At 44.8% G+C, this 16,245-nt stretch overlaps 1 protein-coding gene across 1 annotated transcript in view; it reads left to right on the forward strand.

The window, feature by feature from the left end:
* ANTXR1 (anthrax toxin receptor 1) overlaps positions 1-16,229 on the forward strand; it is a gene marked incomplete at its 3' end in the record, with an annotated part of 106,574 nt that extends 90,345 nt beyond the window's left edge. The window contains exon 18 of the mRNA XM_009573086.1: positions 16,110-16,229. Coding sequence (XP_009571381.1) covers positions 16,110-16,229 — 120 coding nt within the window. The remainder of the gene's footprint in view (positions 1-16,109) is intronic.
* Positions 16,230-16,245: the final 16 nt, after the last annotated feature.

Below are 16,245 nucleotides of genomic sequence, written 5' to 3' on the forward strand. Positions count from 1 at the left end.
GGGCGCTCTGGTTCGTCTACCTGGCAGTCACCCAGAGGAGTTTAAGACTAACTAGCTGAGTTTCAATCATACCGTGCAGCCGCTCAACGTAGACTTCACGACACAAATTGAATAAATACTTCAGAGTTACTTAGCAGCAAACTAGCATGCCCACGCTGCCAGCTACGTACAAACTGCCAGCCATAGCAGTCTTTACAGCATGGACATGCCCTGGGAATGAGAGAACCAGTGATTAGCAAAGCATCCTACAGTAACCAGCAGCCTCAAACGGAGCCACCAGATTAAAAACCAACCACATGGTGCATTCTCAGGCTAGATAAATATTCAAACCCTTGCAGGCAAATTTTATGGCTAGTAAAGAGGAGCCTGAAATTTGCAGACAGGAGCCTTTGACCATATGATATTCCTAAAAGCTACACGGAGGAGCTGTTTTGAAAGCAATTTGTACCTCCTTCCTTCTCTTTCCTGAAGAAAAGAAGGAAGCAGATTTCAGACTCTAGGTGTTGTTGAATGGGCACATTAATTCACCCACTGGTCAACATAAAAAAGTGAAGCCAGATGAAGAATAACTGAAAGGCCATCTCTGTTTGCTTTGGAGCCTGAAAAGGAATTGGACTTAATCCCAGGGTTACATCATATTCATATATAAGCAATCCCTTGCTATAATCAGTTACTTTATCCACTGCCAGCACATTAGCTGAGCTGTTCAAAAAGATCGCTTGCGTAGAACGAAACATGGATTCAGCTTCAAACACTGTGTTGACTAATTGTTACTGTTTATCTGCTGTAGCCCATGCAGCTTCCGTACAAATTGTCAAGAAAGCCGTCCCCTGCCCTGAAGTTCACATTAGTCTGTAACAAGACATTGGTTCAAGGGTAGTGACTAACAAATTTGCAATTTATATACATTGCAGTGGATAATGTGGGGACTGAAGCTTAGATTCCAGTCCTCCTTCTCTGTGTGACCTCAGACAATCCCCTTTGCCTCTTGTCTGTTCATGCCCTGAACCCTTTAATCAAGGTTGAGATGCCTCCTTGTACTAGGACTGTTTCTTCATTGCAAAAGGTACAGTTAAAGAAATAAGTGACTAGTAAGTGCTGGATACAGGGTTAGATGTTTCTGGACGACAGAGAGCTGAGACCTCTTCAAGGAGAACTGCCAGAAAGGATGCCTGCCCATAGCGTGGCAGCAGCCTGAGCCAGAGTCTTACCTGGCTTTGACCACTACAGCTCTGTGAAAGCGATGGCTTTTGATATCGGCAACAGGTCCTGATCAGCGCATTGTTATATCTGCAACAACTGCCTACATGCATGTCTGCATTTGCAAGAACAAACCATGAAGCAAACTTTGGTCTGGTTTGCAGAAGGCTTTTAAAAATGCATCTTTTATCCCAAAGCAAAAGGAAAAGGGATGTTCAGTACCTGTTTTGAAGTGCACCCAGAGGGGCTGAGATGCACAAAAAGGTTGTGAAATTCTTTTTTTGGAGTCAAACCTGGAAATGGTCTGAGGTTACCAACAGACACAGATGTTTCCAATAAGGCAAGGAAGTCAGAGTCACATGGGATTCCTGTGGTCTTCTCACATTTTCGAGAGACTAGGTTTGCATTCTTGTCAGCATTAATGAGGTTATTTTTACATTCGAAACATCATCAGATAGGGATGATGTAAAAATGTATGTATTTTTTAGAAAACTTTATCGCTTTTATCATGGAGTAATGGAATGCTTATTTGTGCAAATTGCTCACTAAGCACAGGATCCAAATAATTAGTGTCTCTTCCAAGTGTCAGTTGCATTTCCTTAAGAAACATTGTTCTGTCAAGAATTTATGGGGAAATCATTAAAATGTGTTTCAAGCTCAGGCTTGGCCAGGTGCATCTCAATCTGGGAGCAAATTATATTTTAAATTTTTATTGCGTTACATTAATTGCATTTTCATTTTGTGTTTGTATAGGTAAATATAGATATAGATGGGTATAAAAATGGAGAAAAAGTATAACAAAACCATGCGTAATTATATGTGTAAAGATGTGTCCTACCTAAATTAATGAAGGTGCAGGAAGAGGAGCTTTTTCCAGAACTAGCATAATTTTGCAAGTTCACTGATGAAATCGCATAAGCTCGTGTCTTGTTAGATCTCAGTGATATGGTTCTGGTACAAATTGTGGTTAGCTATGATGGGAGGATGAGGCTACGAAATACATGAAAATGTCCCCATTAAAGTAATTGCAATTGTTCTTTTTACTATGAAAGGAAGAATGTGTGTGTGTGTATGTGCTGACATAAAAAAATGATCTTAATATCAACAGAACAGTCAGAGTATGAAATAAGACAAATTTACAGCCAAATTGCGTGAATCTTCACTGCAGAAAAGCACTGTTTTTCAACAAAAGCTTACAAAACTCCCTCTGCCCTACGATCACACTAATGTTTTTGTATTACAGTGAAATGCCAAAACCTCAAAGTAACTTGATTTCAGGCTTCACTGTGTGTGTTTTGTGCAGCCTAAGGAGTTCAGATGACCACTCTGGATTATATCAGCCATTCATCCCAAATGACCGTTTTTTGTGACGGGCCCAATTCTGCAAAGCAAGGACTTGCTCCCACATGTGAAGTCCCACTGCGTTTCTGGAGAATCACTGGAGCATGCGCTCTAATGCTGCTGCCCGGGGACCTACTTCTACACAGCTGTGCAACAGGGGACAGCAAAGAGCTGTCCGACCCCAGCCAACAACGGTCTGAAAGTCTTAAGCCTAGAGGTGGATAGCTCTTTTAATTTGCATCCTGCTATTATAATTCTAGATCCAAGATGTCCAGTTGAGCTGGAGGTTTGTGGGCTATTCTCATATGGCAGCAGGGAGATCTGAGGCTTGGGCATTAGACTGGGAGTTGAAGCCTAGAGTCGCTCCAGTCTCTGCCACTGACACACAGGGTGACCTTGACCAAGCCACTTAATCACCTTCCACTTCTCAGAGGCTTTTCCTGTCCTCTAAATGGCGCTAATCCAATGTATTTTCTTTCCCAAAGCGTTTGTGAAAATGGCTGGAGCTCGGTAATAGATTTAAAGGATTAGCAACAGTCATGGCTCTGGGCAGGGACAACTGTATTTACAGGTATGGGTGTAGGTTTGCACAATGGCCTGTGGGTTCACGTGGTTACAATGTGATGCTAATAGTACAAAGATTCAGGGTTTGGAGGTTCAAGTCTGTACATTTTAGACCTACATGATGCTCAGATAGTTTAAAGTAGAAGTCCGGCAGCGTTTCTTACATGGTGTGCCAGAGTGAATTTTTCTTTTGCAAGGTGTGGTGTTACAAGAAGAAACTCAGTGGGAACTGGGAGCTAGCTTTGCCAAGTCTGTCCACACACCATCTTTGGCATCTGTGTCAGGAGTTTACCTGTTTCAGCAGACCATGATTCTCAGTTCATGGGACAGCCCCCCTGAGCGCTCCTAGCCGAGTGGGCAATCATCATTGTGTCTAAAAAATGCAGAGGAGGAAAAAAGCAGCCTGAATCATTATCACGTTACAGTAAAATTTCCTCCTTCTCTGTCTGTTCTTATGCTTTGAAAAACCTGAAAAACTTTTAATCTGCTGCACATAATTGGGTGTTTCACAGAGGAGATTAGCATTGGCTGCCGTGCCATTTGAGGAATGTGAGTGTCTTTTTATTTCTGGCAAATTCAAACTCTCAGAAAACAAAGTCTCCTTTCCATGACTTTCCCTGTCACGTGGAGAAAGCTGTGTACTTGCAAAGACTTATCTGGGAAATAACTAGTTGTCTCTCACTGCCCGCACAGTGCTGAAATGGAAGGAAGTTAAATCTAAACTAAAAATAGAGGGACAGTGCTGCCACATAGCCTGGGGCCTTGCTTCTTGTTCATTATAGCGGTGTATTCATATGCTCCAGGCATCAGCTCAAATCAAACCCATTGTGCCAGGTGCTGTACAGGTGTAAAATAAAACCAGAATCTCAGCCTTGTTTGAGGCAAGGGACAAGAGCAGGTATAGAGAGATACAGCGAGAAACGCTGAGACAGTGTGGCAGTGCTAAATCATCTGAATGCTAAACAGGGGATCTACAACACCAGCTGGAATAATCTGTTAATGTAGTTCAAGTCTTTCTTTAACCACAAGGAACAACTTTTGCTAGTTCATTCTCCCTCAGCACATCTCCCATGCAGCTTCCAAAGAAGGAGCAGTGCAGAGTTCCAGCCAGAACTGAATATATGCGTGTGTGCATGTGTGTTAGAGCCTGGAGCAGGCACTGCCTCTGGAGATCGGGCCGTAGGAGGGGGAGAGTGCAAAACTCTTGCTGGGTCAGACCAATACTCCTCTAGACTAGCGGGACAGGGAATTAGACCGTCAGGTGTGTCTCACTGTGCAAAACTTGCAGAATATATTTTTGTTTGCCAGAGGACAGAGGTATAGGTGCAAGCACTTAGACGGTGATGTGGGTTTCTCCATCTATCTCAGTACTACCTCCCCTCTTTATACAAAGGCAGGTGCCTGTGTTTCCACTTCAGTTCCTCTTCCCCTCCCATCCTCGCTAGGCCCAAGCGCACAACTACAATTTGCTCCTCTGAGAAACTGTACGAAACAGGGTTTGTCCAGATTTTAGTACAGCATTGAAACCGTCACAAGTGCTGAGCTTTGCTGTAAAGTGTGAATTGAATTGAGACAAGAAATTACCTTACTTAAGTGTTGACTTGAGATTTCCAGAGCAGTGAGGGACTGGGCAGGCTCTCTGCTCAGAGGATATTCCTGCGTGGGGCTCATGGGAAGGGCAGCCTTCGGTATAATGTGCTGAGAAACAAAAGGGGTTCCTAGTTTGTTTTAAAGAGCAGAAGGCAAAACAAGCCAATGGAACAGCATAGTTCAAACTTTCCTGTGTATGGAGTGAGTAGTTCTGCAGCTGTGGGGTAAATGAAGTAACTATTGGAATAAAACCCTTATTGGAGCAGTGCAATGATAATAAAGCTATGCTATGGGGGTAGAATTGCAGAACCCAGGAGACCACAAGAAGTGACTAGGTATGTAAATTCTCACAGAAAATATTGTAAATTTGTTAAGTAGGTGTTTAGGTTCTTAGAAATCAGTAAAAACATAGGAAGTGAAACTCCTATAACAGAAAGAATAGGATTTTGATGCAGAGAGAATCACCTTGTGACAGATGTCTAGAAAACCATCTCTCCCAAGCTTGTTTCTTGCTGAGTGAACGTTGATGTTGCATTTGTGTTGTGTTTCCCTCGTGCAGCTTCCAGCAGTGGGCTGGACTTACTCTCCTTATCCTTATGGGAAAGCGAGGTCATTGTTTCCTGTGGGATTGCAATAAATTCCTAAAAATAAGCAGCAGCCCCAGCTGAAAAATTTGGACTGTGTCTGGGTCCATCTGCACTGAGAACTTGTGAGGGGAACCCTAGGTCTTACATCAGCGATCAGAGGGCCCTCAGGGACTTGCTAGGCATGCAAAGCTACCCAGAAACAAAAGCACCGACAGCACATGCTTTACCTGTAGTCCAAGACACCGCAAGGGATGACTTAAACTACAGCTTAATTCAGTCCTTGGCTTTCCCTGGTCAGGCCCCCATCCTGGATGTGAAAGCACGTGGTACGTGCAGGACGCTGGGCAAATATCCTGCACAAAGTGCAAAAAGAGCAACAGCATCAGATTGAAGATTTAGGATGGAAGTTGTGAAGACAAAGGCGCAGTGGTTCTAAGAGTGGGACAGGCAGTAGAGTGTCACACAACAGACAGGTTGAAGCATAATGTTTGTGTTAGAGCTGCACCTTTCTGGTCAGCCGTCCCTGGCATTACACATGTGTAAGTCCTAATAACTGCAGGGCCCTGCTTCCTGATCCGTTTTTGTTAATACGCATACAAATTCCAAACATGTAAGTGGTATTTCAGAGGAGCCATGAAGAGACACGGTGGTGCGTGGCAGGACAGCAGCCACCCTGTGTGGGTGGCTAGTGTACCTCCAGCTGGCCTTGTGCCGCTTTCTGTAACACTGTTCTGCTGCCAGGGCTTCAGCTCTCCCTCTTACCTCTGCTGTAACTGGTGTCCCGCTGAAACCTGCAGGTACCATGCCGCGTGTGCCACCCCTTGCCCAAGGCACGTGGATACGCAAAGCCCAGTCTTCTTCAAAGAGGAGTGCAGGACTCTACCAGTAATGAAGAACCCCCTCCTGCATGTCCCTACAAGCAGTAGGCACCTATACTTGGTAAATCATGGCCTACATCCCACCCCGTACCACCAGTGACTTACAGACCATGGGGAGCACAAAGGCAATTTATTTCAGCATTAGCACCAATGATTGGTCGTCAGCCGCTATGCACTTGCAATAAACTCAGCCGTTAGCAGCTTCATGAGGAACTGTAAAGCCCATTAAGTATTGCTGGCACACAGGAATACTAGTTTTAACTTGAGGCTGCATTATTAGAACTATATCAAAAAATACAGAAGGAATGTAGCAGTTAGCCTGGGCCTTTGCTTGGAGTGCACAAATCCAATGAAAACATCCCCAAAGCCGTAATTATTTGTTCATAACTGGATACTGAGGAGCAAATTCTGCCACCTCCAGTGAGTTCACTGAAAGTCATAAAATCTGTTGCATTATAGAGTAGCCAAGATGAATGGTAATATAGGGAAGGCTAGGTATTACTAATTAACTGTGAATATCACAAAGCACATGAGCGAAATCTATCATCCTGGAAAGTCCCCTGAGTCCTCTCTTATTTTGAATTAGGAGTCTAGGAAGGTGAGAAAATTCAGATTTAAGGTAATTGATTTCACACCATGCTGTTTCACAGTGTCATGAATAGAAACCTCCTCCTGAAACATAGAACAGAAACCAGGAGATATGATTTCAAATTCCCCTGCTTTAAACAGTAGACCATGTTCCCTTTTCAGACCTGAGAATAAAATCAGCTGCGTGGACTCCCGAGTCACCCCCCGCCACCTATACGGTGCTATGTTGCGACTTGCTTGATGATTCTTCTTTCTGCAGACTCAAAAATGCACAGGCGCTAATTAAGGAGCTATTGTTTAACCCATTTTTAAGTCCAAGCTAGCAGGTTTCTGTTGATAGGCTGCAGAGCTTGAGAACAAAATTGTAACCTTTCTGCACATACTATTGCTGTGTGGTTTTCCATTAATAGCCATGGAAAAGTTAACCTAAACATTAGCACTTTTTCCTGGAACTAACAGCTCCAAAGCCAAAAGCCTGGTGATCTGCTCATCAGCTTGCAGGACTACTGCAAAGCAGACTGCTTGTTACTGCAAAAACAAAGCACAGAGCTGGCTCTTGAACTGCCGGACCTCTGTTTCTGAAGCAGGGAGTAGCCAGCTCATAAAGGGGAGCGTCCCAGTCATATCTCGATCCAGGGCAAAATTTCCCCTAGACAGAATTAGAAGGTTATGCCTTTAACATTGACGGTCAGAGATCTGCCTCAGAAGCCAAGGCAGATCTAGCAAACAGGGATTGTAGGAACGGGAATTATTTCTCACTAAGTGCTGGTAGGACAATCTTCAGCAGACAGTAATTCCTGTTTCCTTGAGCCATTAGCGCTGCCCTGCACAGGGTAATTTTCCTGAGTCACGTAATGTGAAAACAGCCATTGAGTTATGTTCTTCTCACGTTCACATTGTGGCAGATCCTGTCCTGAACTATGCCCTGTCTTCTTTGCCCATAGACAAATGGCACCCAGAGAGATCCTCCCCAGATCACTGATTTCTGCAGGCTGCAAGATCCTGCAGGCTCTTTGTTCCTCTCCAGAGAGATGTTTACCAGTGCCCTTGATTAGTTGTTCCAGTTATCACTGCCAAAAGAATGTGTTTCGTTTTTCATTTTAATTTTTCTCTCTTTTCTTCATACACAGTAGGCTTTGTTATTCAACCTCCAGATGAAAGATTACAATCCTGTGTGAGACAGTGTCTTTGATGTGTCACTCAGCATTTCTCCAAGCCTAGCTACCTCTTTCCAGAAAGACAATGGGAAGAATGACCAGATCTTCCTGGAAATGACACCCATCCCACTGCATAAATACGCCAAAACTAGCTCCTGCAAAAGCAATCAGGCCTGTTTGCTGACATACGAATGCCCACTCATCACTGAAAGAGCCACGCTCCCAAACTCTGGCACGAGCCAAAGATTGAGGCTATTAAGCTTATTCCCACGCTCAAATTTGGCAAGGTAGAAGCCTGTATCATCTTGTTTCACTTTTTGTAGGAGTTTGCTCTGAATGTTTTCTTTTCAGTAGGTTTCCCAGCTGGTTCAGTTATAGATATCAAGAACCAGAGGCTGGCGGAGCAATGGGTATTATCTGGGTTGTGGTAGGTCTGAAGAGCCAGGCTCAGACGAGAAGTTGTGAGTAAGCTTATGAGTAAGATTTCAACTGGAGGTTAAATTGGCAGAACCACTCTTTGCACTGTGGGGCCCCCAGATACACAGTGCTATATACATAGGTATATGCGAGCTTTAGTCATAAGCCAGCATGACTGAGCTGATACTCTAAATAAGCTCTTACTTATTTTAAATTCTGTGAAAGATCTGCAAAAATTGCAGTACTTCATGGTGTTTAAAGTAGTTTTCTCTGTTCTTGAATTTATGCTGCTTTTGGGTTGCTTAAACAGAACAGGATCATACAAATACAAATACAAAGCATTGCTTTAGCATCTGAATAGACCAAACCATATCAAGGCATCAAAGAAAGTTAGGGAGTTTTTCTGCTTCTTTTTTCCTTCTGAATTTAGACAGGATGTTTGTCTGCAGTGTAGGAAACTGCCTCGGATATAACTGGAGTTCGATGGCCATGTGTGAGATCACTTGTCACTAGTTTTGATAATGTGTTTATCATTCTCATTTGGGGTAAATCCCGCCTCCTTACTGGCTTCAGAAGGAAACACCATTTTGTACCGCTCTGTTCCTGGGAGTTAGGAAGTCAAATCTCGCATGGCGTGTAGTACTGAGACCCGACAGAAGACTCTGGATCTTGCTCCAAACTTTATCACTCTGCGGTTCTTTTGACAGGGTCTTTTAAGGTAAACCATAACAGTCTGTAGTTTTCAGTGCTGCCTCTGCAGTAAGAGACCAGGTTATTAGAACCCTGTTGGAGTGATGATCTTATCAATGGAAGTCATCGTCTTAATTTTGGGAGAAAATAGGTCAAGCCTCCAATTTATTGGTTATTGAGTGGCCAAGGTGGCAGGAGTGGCTTGGGAATGGTAGGTTTTATGAGTAATGCTGAGTTCTAGGCTCTGTATTTGGTAATGAGACACAGATGGGAATGGTTTTGTTGCGATGATGTTTTATCACGAAATGAGACAGTTTTAATAGTTGTTTGGTGACTAACAGATACAGAGGTAGCCGTATAATTAGCGTGCTTGCTGCAGGAGGCAGTGTTTCCTGGCATTACCAAGCATACTCAACACAGACTGATCTCACTGAGGGAGGCTGGCTAACAAAGCCCAGAAGCTAGTTAGCAGTTTCCCAAAACTGTCTCCAGACACCCTTGTGTGATGTAAAAGGCAGCACGCTGCCAGCTCAGGTCGTGCAAGCAGGGATATTTCAAGCTTGCAGGATCCTACCACGTAGCAGAAGCCGCCTGGTATTTTGGGGGTTATCTTGATGGGGGTTCAGAGCAGCAAAACCCCCCGGCAACCCAAGAGCTCCCTGACCAATGCTGTTCCCAAATGATAAAATGTTGGCGGGAAGCAGATACTGATTATTCTCACTCTGGTCTTTTCCCAGTATCACCTTTCTCCAGGCACAAAGGGATGCATTTTTGGAAAGAGGTTTTGTAAAGTACGCTATGCAAAGAACACTTTCACAAGAGGGGATCCACACCACGTTGGCTATAGGCAATTTTTCTCTGTAGCCAGAGAGGAGAGGCAGCATGAGCTGTCTGTGCCATTTGGCTCTTGCAGGCTGCGGACAGGCAAACTGCCAGTTTACCGCCTTCTTCTCCCTGTGGGGCTCAGAGCTGCTATCAGATCCACTGCGACTCTCCACTCTGTATTCCTCCTTCTCTCCCCACTCATCACCCTCACAGATGTTTGTGGAAGTTTCATGCCTGGACTGAGTTCAAATCAAGCACCCGGGATCTTTGGTAGGGAGGGTTTGGCTTGGAGAATTTAGTGTTAGTTTCTCACATCCATGTATGTGCTTTGCTTTTAAAGTAGCTACAGTTTAGTAAATCGTGTCTTTGCAGAGACATATATTTAATGTTTGCCTGTTATTCATTTGGCCATCCTACAGGTTTTTGTGCATGCTTGATTCAGAATCAGGTATCAAATCACAGGTTAATTTTTACATTTCTTTTTTTTCCTCTCTCTCTTTTTCCCTCTTTTTCTCTTTCTTTCTCTTTTTCTTTTCTTTGTTTCCGTAGTTCTTTTTATTTCTCTCTCCTCTTTCTCGTAACAACAGGGTAAACCAGGATATTGTTTATGGAAAGTTTGAATTACTAATGACCCATACAAAACAACATTATGGATCATATCTTTTCCAGTGCCTCTTTTGAAACCCAGGAGCTCAGGAGCCAGTCCCAGTGTTTTATGATCTTAGAATGTTGATATTTTTCCAGGTATTAATTCCAGCTTGATAGGAAACCAAGAGAAACAGAAACATTTTTCATCTTCACTTCAGAAAAATGTGCTCCATCTTCCTCTGTTAAAGAGATATCTTTTCAGTACCGTGGAGGGCATGCCACTGCTCTGGGACTGACTTCCCTTTCCTAAATTACCTTTCCGCTGTGCCGTGTGTGAGCCTCACCCTGAACAGCTGGAACCACAGAGAGCAGGGCTCAAATGAAACAAAGAAAAAAGCTTCCTCCTAGCTTCAGTCCTGCTGTGATGGGGCCCGGAGAGCTAGCTTGTTAGAGAAGAAAGAAATACTGCAGTGTCCCAAGAGAAAGGTCCATCCTCCCCGCAGCTGGATTCAACGTGCCGAATCCCGATCAATGTCTCTGTGCAGGTCATTGTGCACTGTGCTCTAAGTGACAGTCCTTCTCCCAGTTAGCTTCCAGACTCAGATAAAAGCAGAAGGAGAGGCAGGAGGAGGTAGGAAGTGGCTTGGACAAAGCTGTGGAGTTCCTAGGAAATGCCACAGCTTGGCTGAGGCATCTGCTGCTCTCTGCACCTCTGCTTGCCAGATCTGTGTCCAAGACACAAATGCTCCAGCTCGCTCTCTTGAACACTCAGCAACCACCACCCTGTGCTATGACCTCAGCAGCCTAATGTCCCCCTCACCCCACATCCCACCCTTCTCGTTCAACCCTGGCAGCGCTCCTCCGTCAACCAGATGTGAAGAACAAAAGGAAAAGCTTGGATCAAGTGTGCAACCCTACGGCACTCCGCATGCAGAGAGCTCGCAGGGCGAGGCCCATGGTCAGAGGAGACGAGCCTCCCACAGCTGAGTGCTTTGTTGTCCTAAAGGCAGTGCTGCCTGCCTTCATCCCTAAGACAATTAGCTATTGAAGGTGAAAGAGCAAGGCCGCTCCAAGCAGAATTCATTATGCATATGCCTGCGAGCAGTACTCTCTAGAAAAACAACATAAAATGCAAGAGTGAAGTGCCCTCACTGATTTTGCTGATTCCACTAAATTTCAGATCTAATAATGTCTCCATATTGCTTCAATTGTCTCTTCTGAGGCACAGCTGTGACTTTCCCCCCTGAAGCATTGTGGCTGCAGAAAGGGAAATAAAACCTAGCCAAGGCGTTCAACGCAGCAGCCTTTTAATATACAGCCTGTTCCCTGTATGAATGTTCCCTACATTCATACATTCTGTATCTCCAACTACTGTCTCCCTGCTAGAAAGACTAATAGAATTGGCTCTTCTTATTCTCCAAGCTGTGGTATAATCTGGTTAAGGAGGTTTTTTTCCTGGGATGAAAGGTGACTTCTGTTTAAGGATGCAAAGTAGTATTTAGTGGAAATGGGTTCACTTCCTGCCTCCTGGATGTTCTGCCACCATCTTCCACATCCACCCCATCTACATTTGGACACTTAAATGAGGTTATAAGCCTTGGTGGATAGCCAGGAGGGGCTGTTAACTGGTGGCCATTGAGCCCCTCCTAAAATCACAGGCATGTGGAGGTCCTTACGTTTCCACTGATTGTAGAGAGATCCCGCACTCCTCTTATCTGTAGTACCTCAGACACTCGCTCTGGTTTTGCATCCAGATCCCAAGGCTGCATAAGGCATTTGGGACCATTTATTTAGAGGGTCTGTTACTGCTCATGTCAACTTCTGTTATCTGTGGGATGAACTGAACTGTGCTGGCAATGGAGAGGCCTGTAAAAGCTTGAATGGATGGGTGATTAGCCAGCCAACTTGATCTTCATCCAGAGGGTTTTCCAGATAAAACAGCACTGAACCATGGAGTAGGTCGATGATGCTGGTGTTTTATTTTTCTATTGCAATTGCATGGTACAAAGTCCAGCTGTGGATCAGGGCCCCCTTCTGGTAAGTGCAGGTGGGAAAACACATCTCTTGCCCATGCGTTTCAGAGAAAGCTGGGTCTTCTGGAGCTCTAGGATTACTTGTCTGTGGTCACACTCTGGCTAGCACAACCTCTGCACTTTTGTGTCTGTTACCATATTCTTAGATACAAGATAAGAGCCCTGTTTAACATCCAGCTTTTTGGTTAAAGTAGCTCTTTTCCTCCTGGGTCTGCTTTGCACTTGTACCCAGGGCACTAGTAAAACATTTTCTGCCTCTCGTGTGCAATGGCATAGTAATTTGTTTCCTGGATATCTCCTCGTCATTCAGTCTGACAGTTCTCCTCCCTTAGGAGATGTTGGCTTCTCCATCTCTTCTAAGGCAGGGTAGCTGCCAAAGTCCATCTCAGTCCATCTGCACTGAAAACTCCTATCTGGCGTTCTCCCCCCGCCATCTGCATGGGTGAGAGAAATGTCAAGCAATGAAACACAAGAACTCCCTTGGTCTGTCAGTTCACGTGAAAGGAGGAGAAAGGCTGAACTGTGTACCTGCCCTTCACACATGTTGGATGCCCTGCAGAATTACCCATTGCACAGTAGTAGAGAGTGTTGCCAAACAGGTCACTGTCAATTTGCTGCAAAGCAGCTGAACTGGGCAGCAAAGGAAATAGGAGATAGGGAACGGCATGCTTGAGCTGAGAAAAAGTCACTCTCTGTCCTATTTTAAGGGGAAGAAGGTTTGAACTCTGAAGTTAGACCAGCGTAATGCACAAGGGAACAGGGAAGAGGTATCTGATGAGTGCAGCTACATGCTGTACTAGCTCTGCGTCAAGTCTGGCTCTCATGTCTGCACTCCCGCGCTGTCTGTTCTTCAGTCTGCATCTGAGCAGCTTATGCTCAGACTCCAGACCAACTACTTGTTCAAACCAGACAGCATGTCCAAGAAGCCCGTGTGAAAGCACAGTTGTCAAGGACGGTGGAGACTTAATCACGTTTGAAAAAAGAGCTCTCTAATTTCAAAGCAACCCTATTAGTGGAGAAAAAGAGTTATCATTAGTCATGGATATAAGCAGTAGCTCATGAACACAGGCTCCCTAGGTCATAGCTGACTTACAAAACCTAGTGTAAATACAGTGCAGCTATATGTTGGTATGAATTGCTAGCGCCTTTTTTATAATGGCACTGGTGATCTATCCAAGCCAGTTTTCATCAATAAGAAGTCAAATCTTTGCCAGTGCACAGGATGTACTCTCTTACCCTTCTGGACCGTGCCTTGGGCATTGCCATGAGTACTAGATGGTTTTCAGTCCTCAAGCCCTGCCCCAGCCCCAAACCCAAAGATTTCTGAGCCTCACTGCATCCTCTTGAATGCTCTTAGGGCGGTGCTCGGTTCCATTTGGATCAGCAGCACCATAACCTCACCCCTGGAGCATCCAGACAATCTCTCCACACAAAAACAATTGCAACTTTTTGTTCTCTGGCTGGGATTCCTGGACTGCTACTTTTTGTTCGGGTTTATTTTATTCTCAATATAAATAAAGAAAACAAAACTAGTGCAAGTAATAGTCTGAAGCTACTAAAGTTGCATTGCAGGAGACGTGGAACTAGAACAAGCAAAACATTCTCATGGGGGTTTTTTTCCGAGTAGAATTGGTTAATCTTGGGTTCAGACTTTCACTCACTCAGCAGGCCTGCCCCACAATATTTACTTAAAATCACAGCAAAGTGCATTAAAACAATGTTAAAGCAGAGACACCAGCCCACAAAGAGCAAACAGAACCAGGGACACTCTGAGATGAGACAGCGGTGCGCTTATTTCAGGCTTTCCTCTGCCAGTCAGATGGTGCCCCCTTTTTGGCCAGCACCGGAGATGCTGGGATGCTGCGGAGGGAGCGCAGTGTTTCTGGTCAGGGGCGTTGACCACTCTGGCACTTCATTGTGTATTGGCGTTTTGTCCTGTGCAAAGGATGGAGAACACGTCCCCGCTGCACAGATGCTAACGGTAGCGCAGAGTACACAGCAGTGGTCAAGCCTCTCCTCCCTTTTCCCCTCTATGTTGTTGTGCTGTAAGGACAAGCCTTAACTGAGAGAGCATTAATCCTCGAGGAGGGGCATTACCATGGGCTTATTCATGACTGTTACGTGGGTCTCTGCTCTTCCCCGGAGCCTGATTCCTCGAGAAGAGCCTGAGTTGAAGCCAGAGGTTCTTCCTGAGCCATGCAGAGAGGGTTCAGCTGCCACCGTGCTCAGAGCAGCCCTGAGGTGATGCTCTCATCTTGAATTTGATGCAGTTCGAGGCACTGTGAAATCTTTGTTTTCCTTAAATGACCTTTGCTTGCACAAGACAGCCTGCATTCAGCTGTGGGCTGCTCTGCATACTTCATCGCTTCAGCAAGGAATCCACTTTCCTCTGCTGAACGGCAAAGACTCAGACAGATGTTTCTCCATCTCCACAGAGCATGATGATATAATTGGCAGAGCTCTTGGAGAGGAGCTGTCTGTATCTCTTTATGCGTCAGCCCCTTCCACGCCAGTTCCTCTAATCCCTGTCAAATCCTTCTCCAGCACCCTTCTGCCTTTCTACCAGCATCTCCCTTACTTCACTTTGGGTCTCTCTTCTGCAGAACATTTGTCCGTAGGCTGGGTACAGCAGGGAGAAGATACAGAGCTGTGCAGAGGATTCAAAATGGCTGATGCTGTTACGCCAACAGATCTACTCCAGCCTGCATGGGCTCAATGCTCCATTTGGCATTTTTTCACCAGGAAAAACATTTACTTTGGGAGAGGAAAGAGGAAAGCAGAAAATAAGCTCACGCTCACAAATCCAAAAACTAGAAATCCTCTAGTGCCTTTTTGGATGATTTCATATCTAAAAGAATGAATCCATAATACAATAGTGCTGATTATGACATTTGAGTATTTACAGTGGGATCTTTTGCAGGTGGAACTTAGGAGAAAAAAAAAAATAACAGCTCGGAGGGCAAAGGTTTTGTTTAAAAATGTACAACAAACTGTAGCTTAGCACCGAAGAGCAAGAAAAGCAGTTTATTGGCTTCTCAAGAGCACTAGAATATCAAGACATCCTAATGAAGAATGGCTGTATTTCAGAAAAGATTCTGAGCAAGAAACTATCTTAGTTAAACAAATCTTCCCTTTTGCCTGGTTGGTAAATGATTAGAAATAGGACACAAAAGCCAGGTATTTGAAGGAGAAAGAGGCTCCAAATGTTCAAAGTCCAGATTTCGTGCTGTTGGAAGTTTAAGACTGAGGTCTGGGAAGAGGCATCTGTAGAGACAGGGACCACGGGTCATGCACTGACTCAGACGCCAGTTCCGAAGAATAGGAACAGCTCCTGCCAGCTCTTGCAGCTTCAGTATGACTTGAAGTACTTGATGCTCTGTTTAAAGATCCTGGAGTCAGAAAACAATATGAGAGGATTGCATCCTTCTTCACTACAAAAGCTGTTGTTAGGGTTTAACCTCTTGGTTGCTCAATGCAGGACTTGCTCTTATAACATCCATCTCTGAGAAGGAGAAGGAACAAAGCAGCGTGCCCAGGAATACTTACACTGATGTCAGATTTGCAGACAGCCAGGAAGGTATCTCTCTCAGCTGCGATGCCATTGCCTCGATCAGTAACTGTTCTTTTCCACTTTGTTCTCTTTTGTTTTAGGGCCGTTGCATCAATTTCACCAGAGTGAAGAACACAGAGGCCCCACCCAAATACCCGCTCAACAACACGTACCCTCCGTCATCTCCACCTCCAGCACCCATCTACAACCCCCCACCCCCGGCTCCCATCTATACCC

The sequence above is a fragment of the Fulmarus glacialis genome, unplaced genomic scaffold (assembly GCF_000690835.1).
Source record: "Fulmarus glacialis isolate BGI_N327 unplaced genomic scaffold, ASM69083v1 scaffold27942, whole genome shotgun sequence".
NCBI lineage: Eukaryota > Metazoa > Chordata > Aves > Procellariiformes > Procellariidae > Fulmarus > Fulmarus glacialis.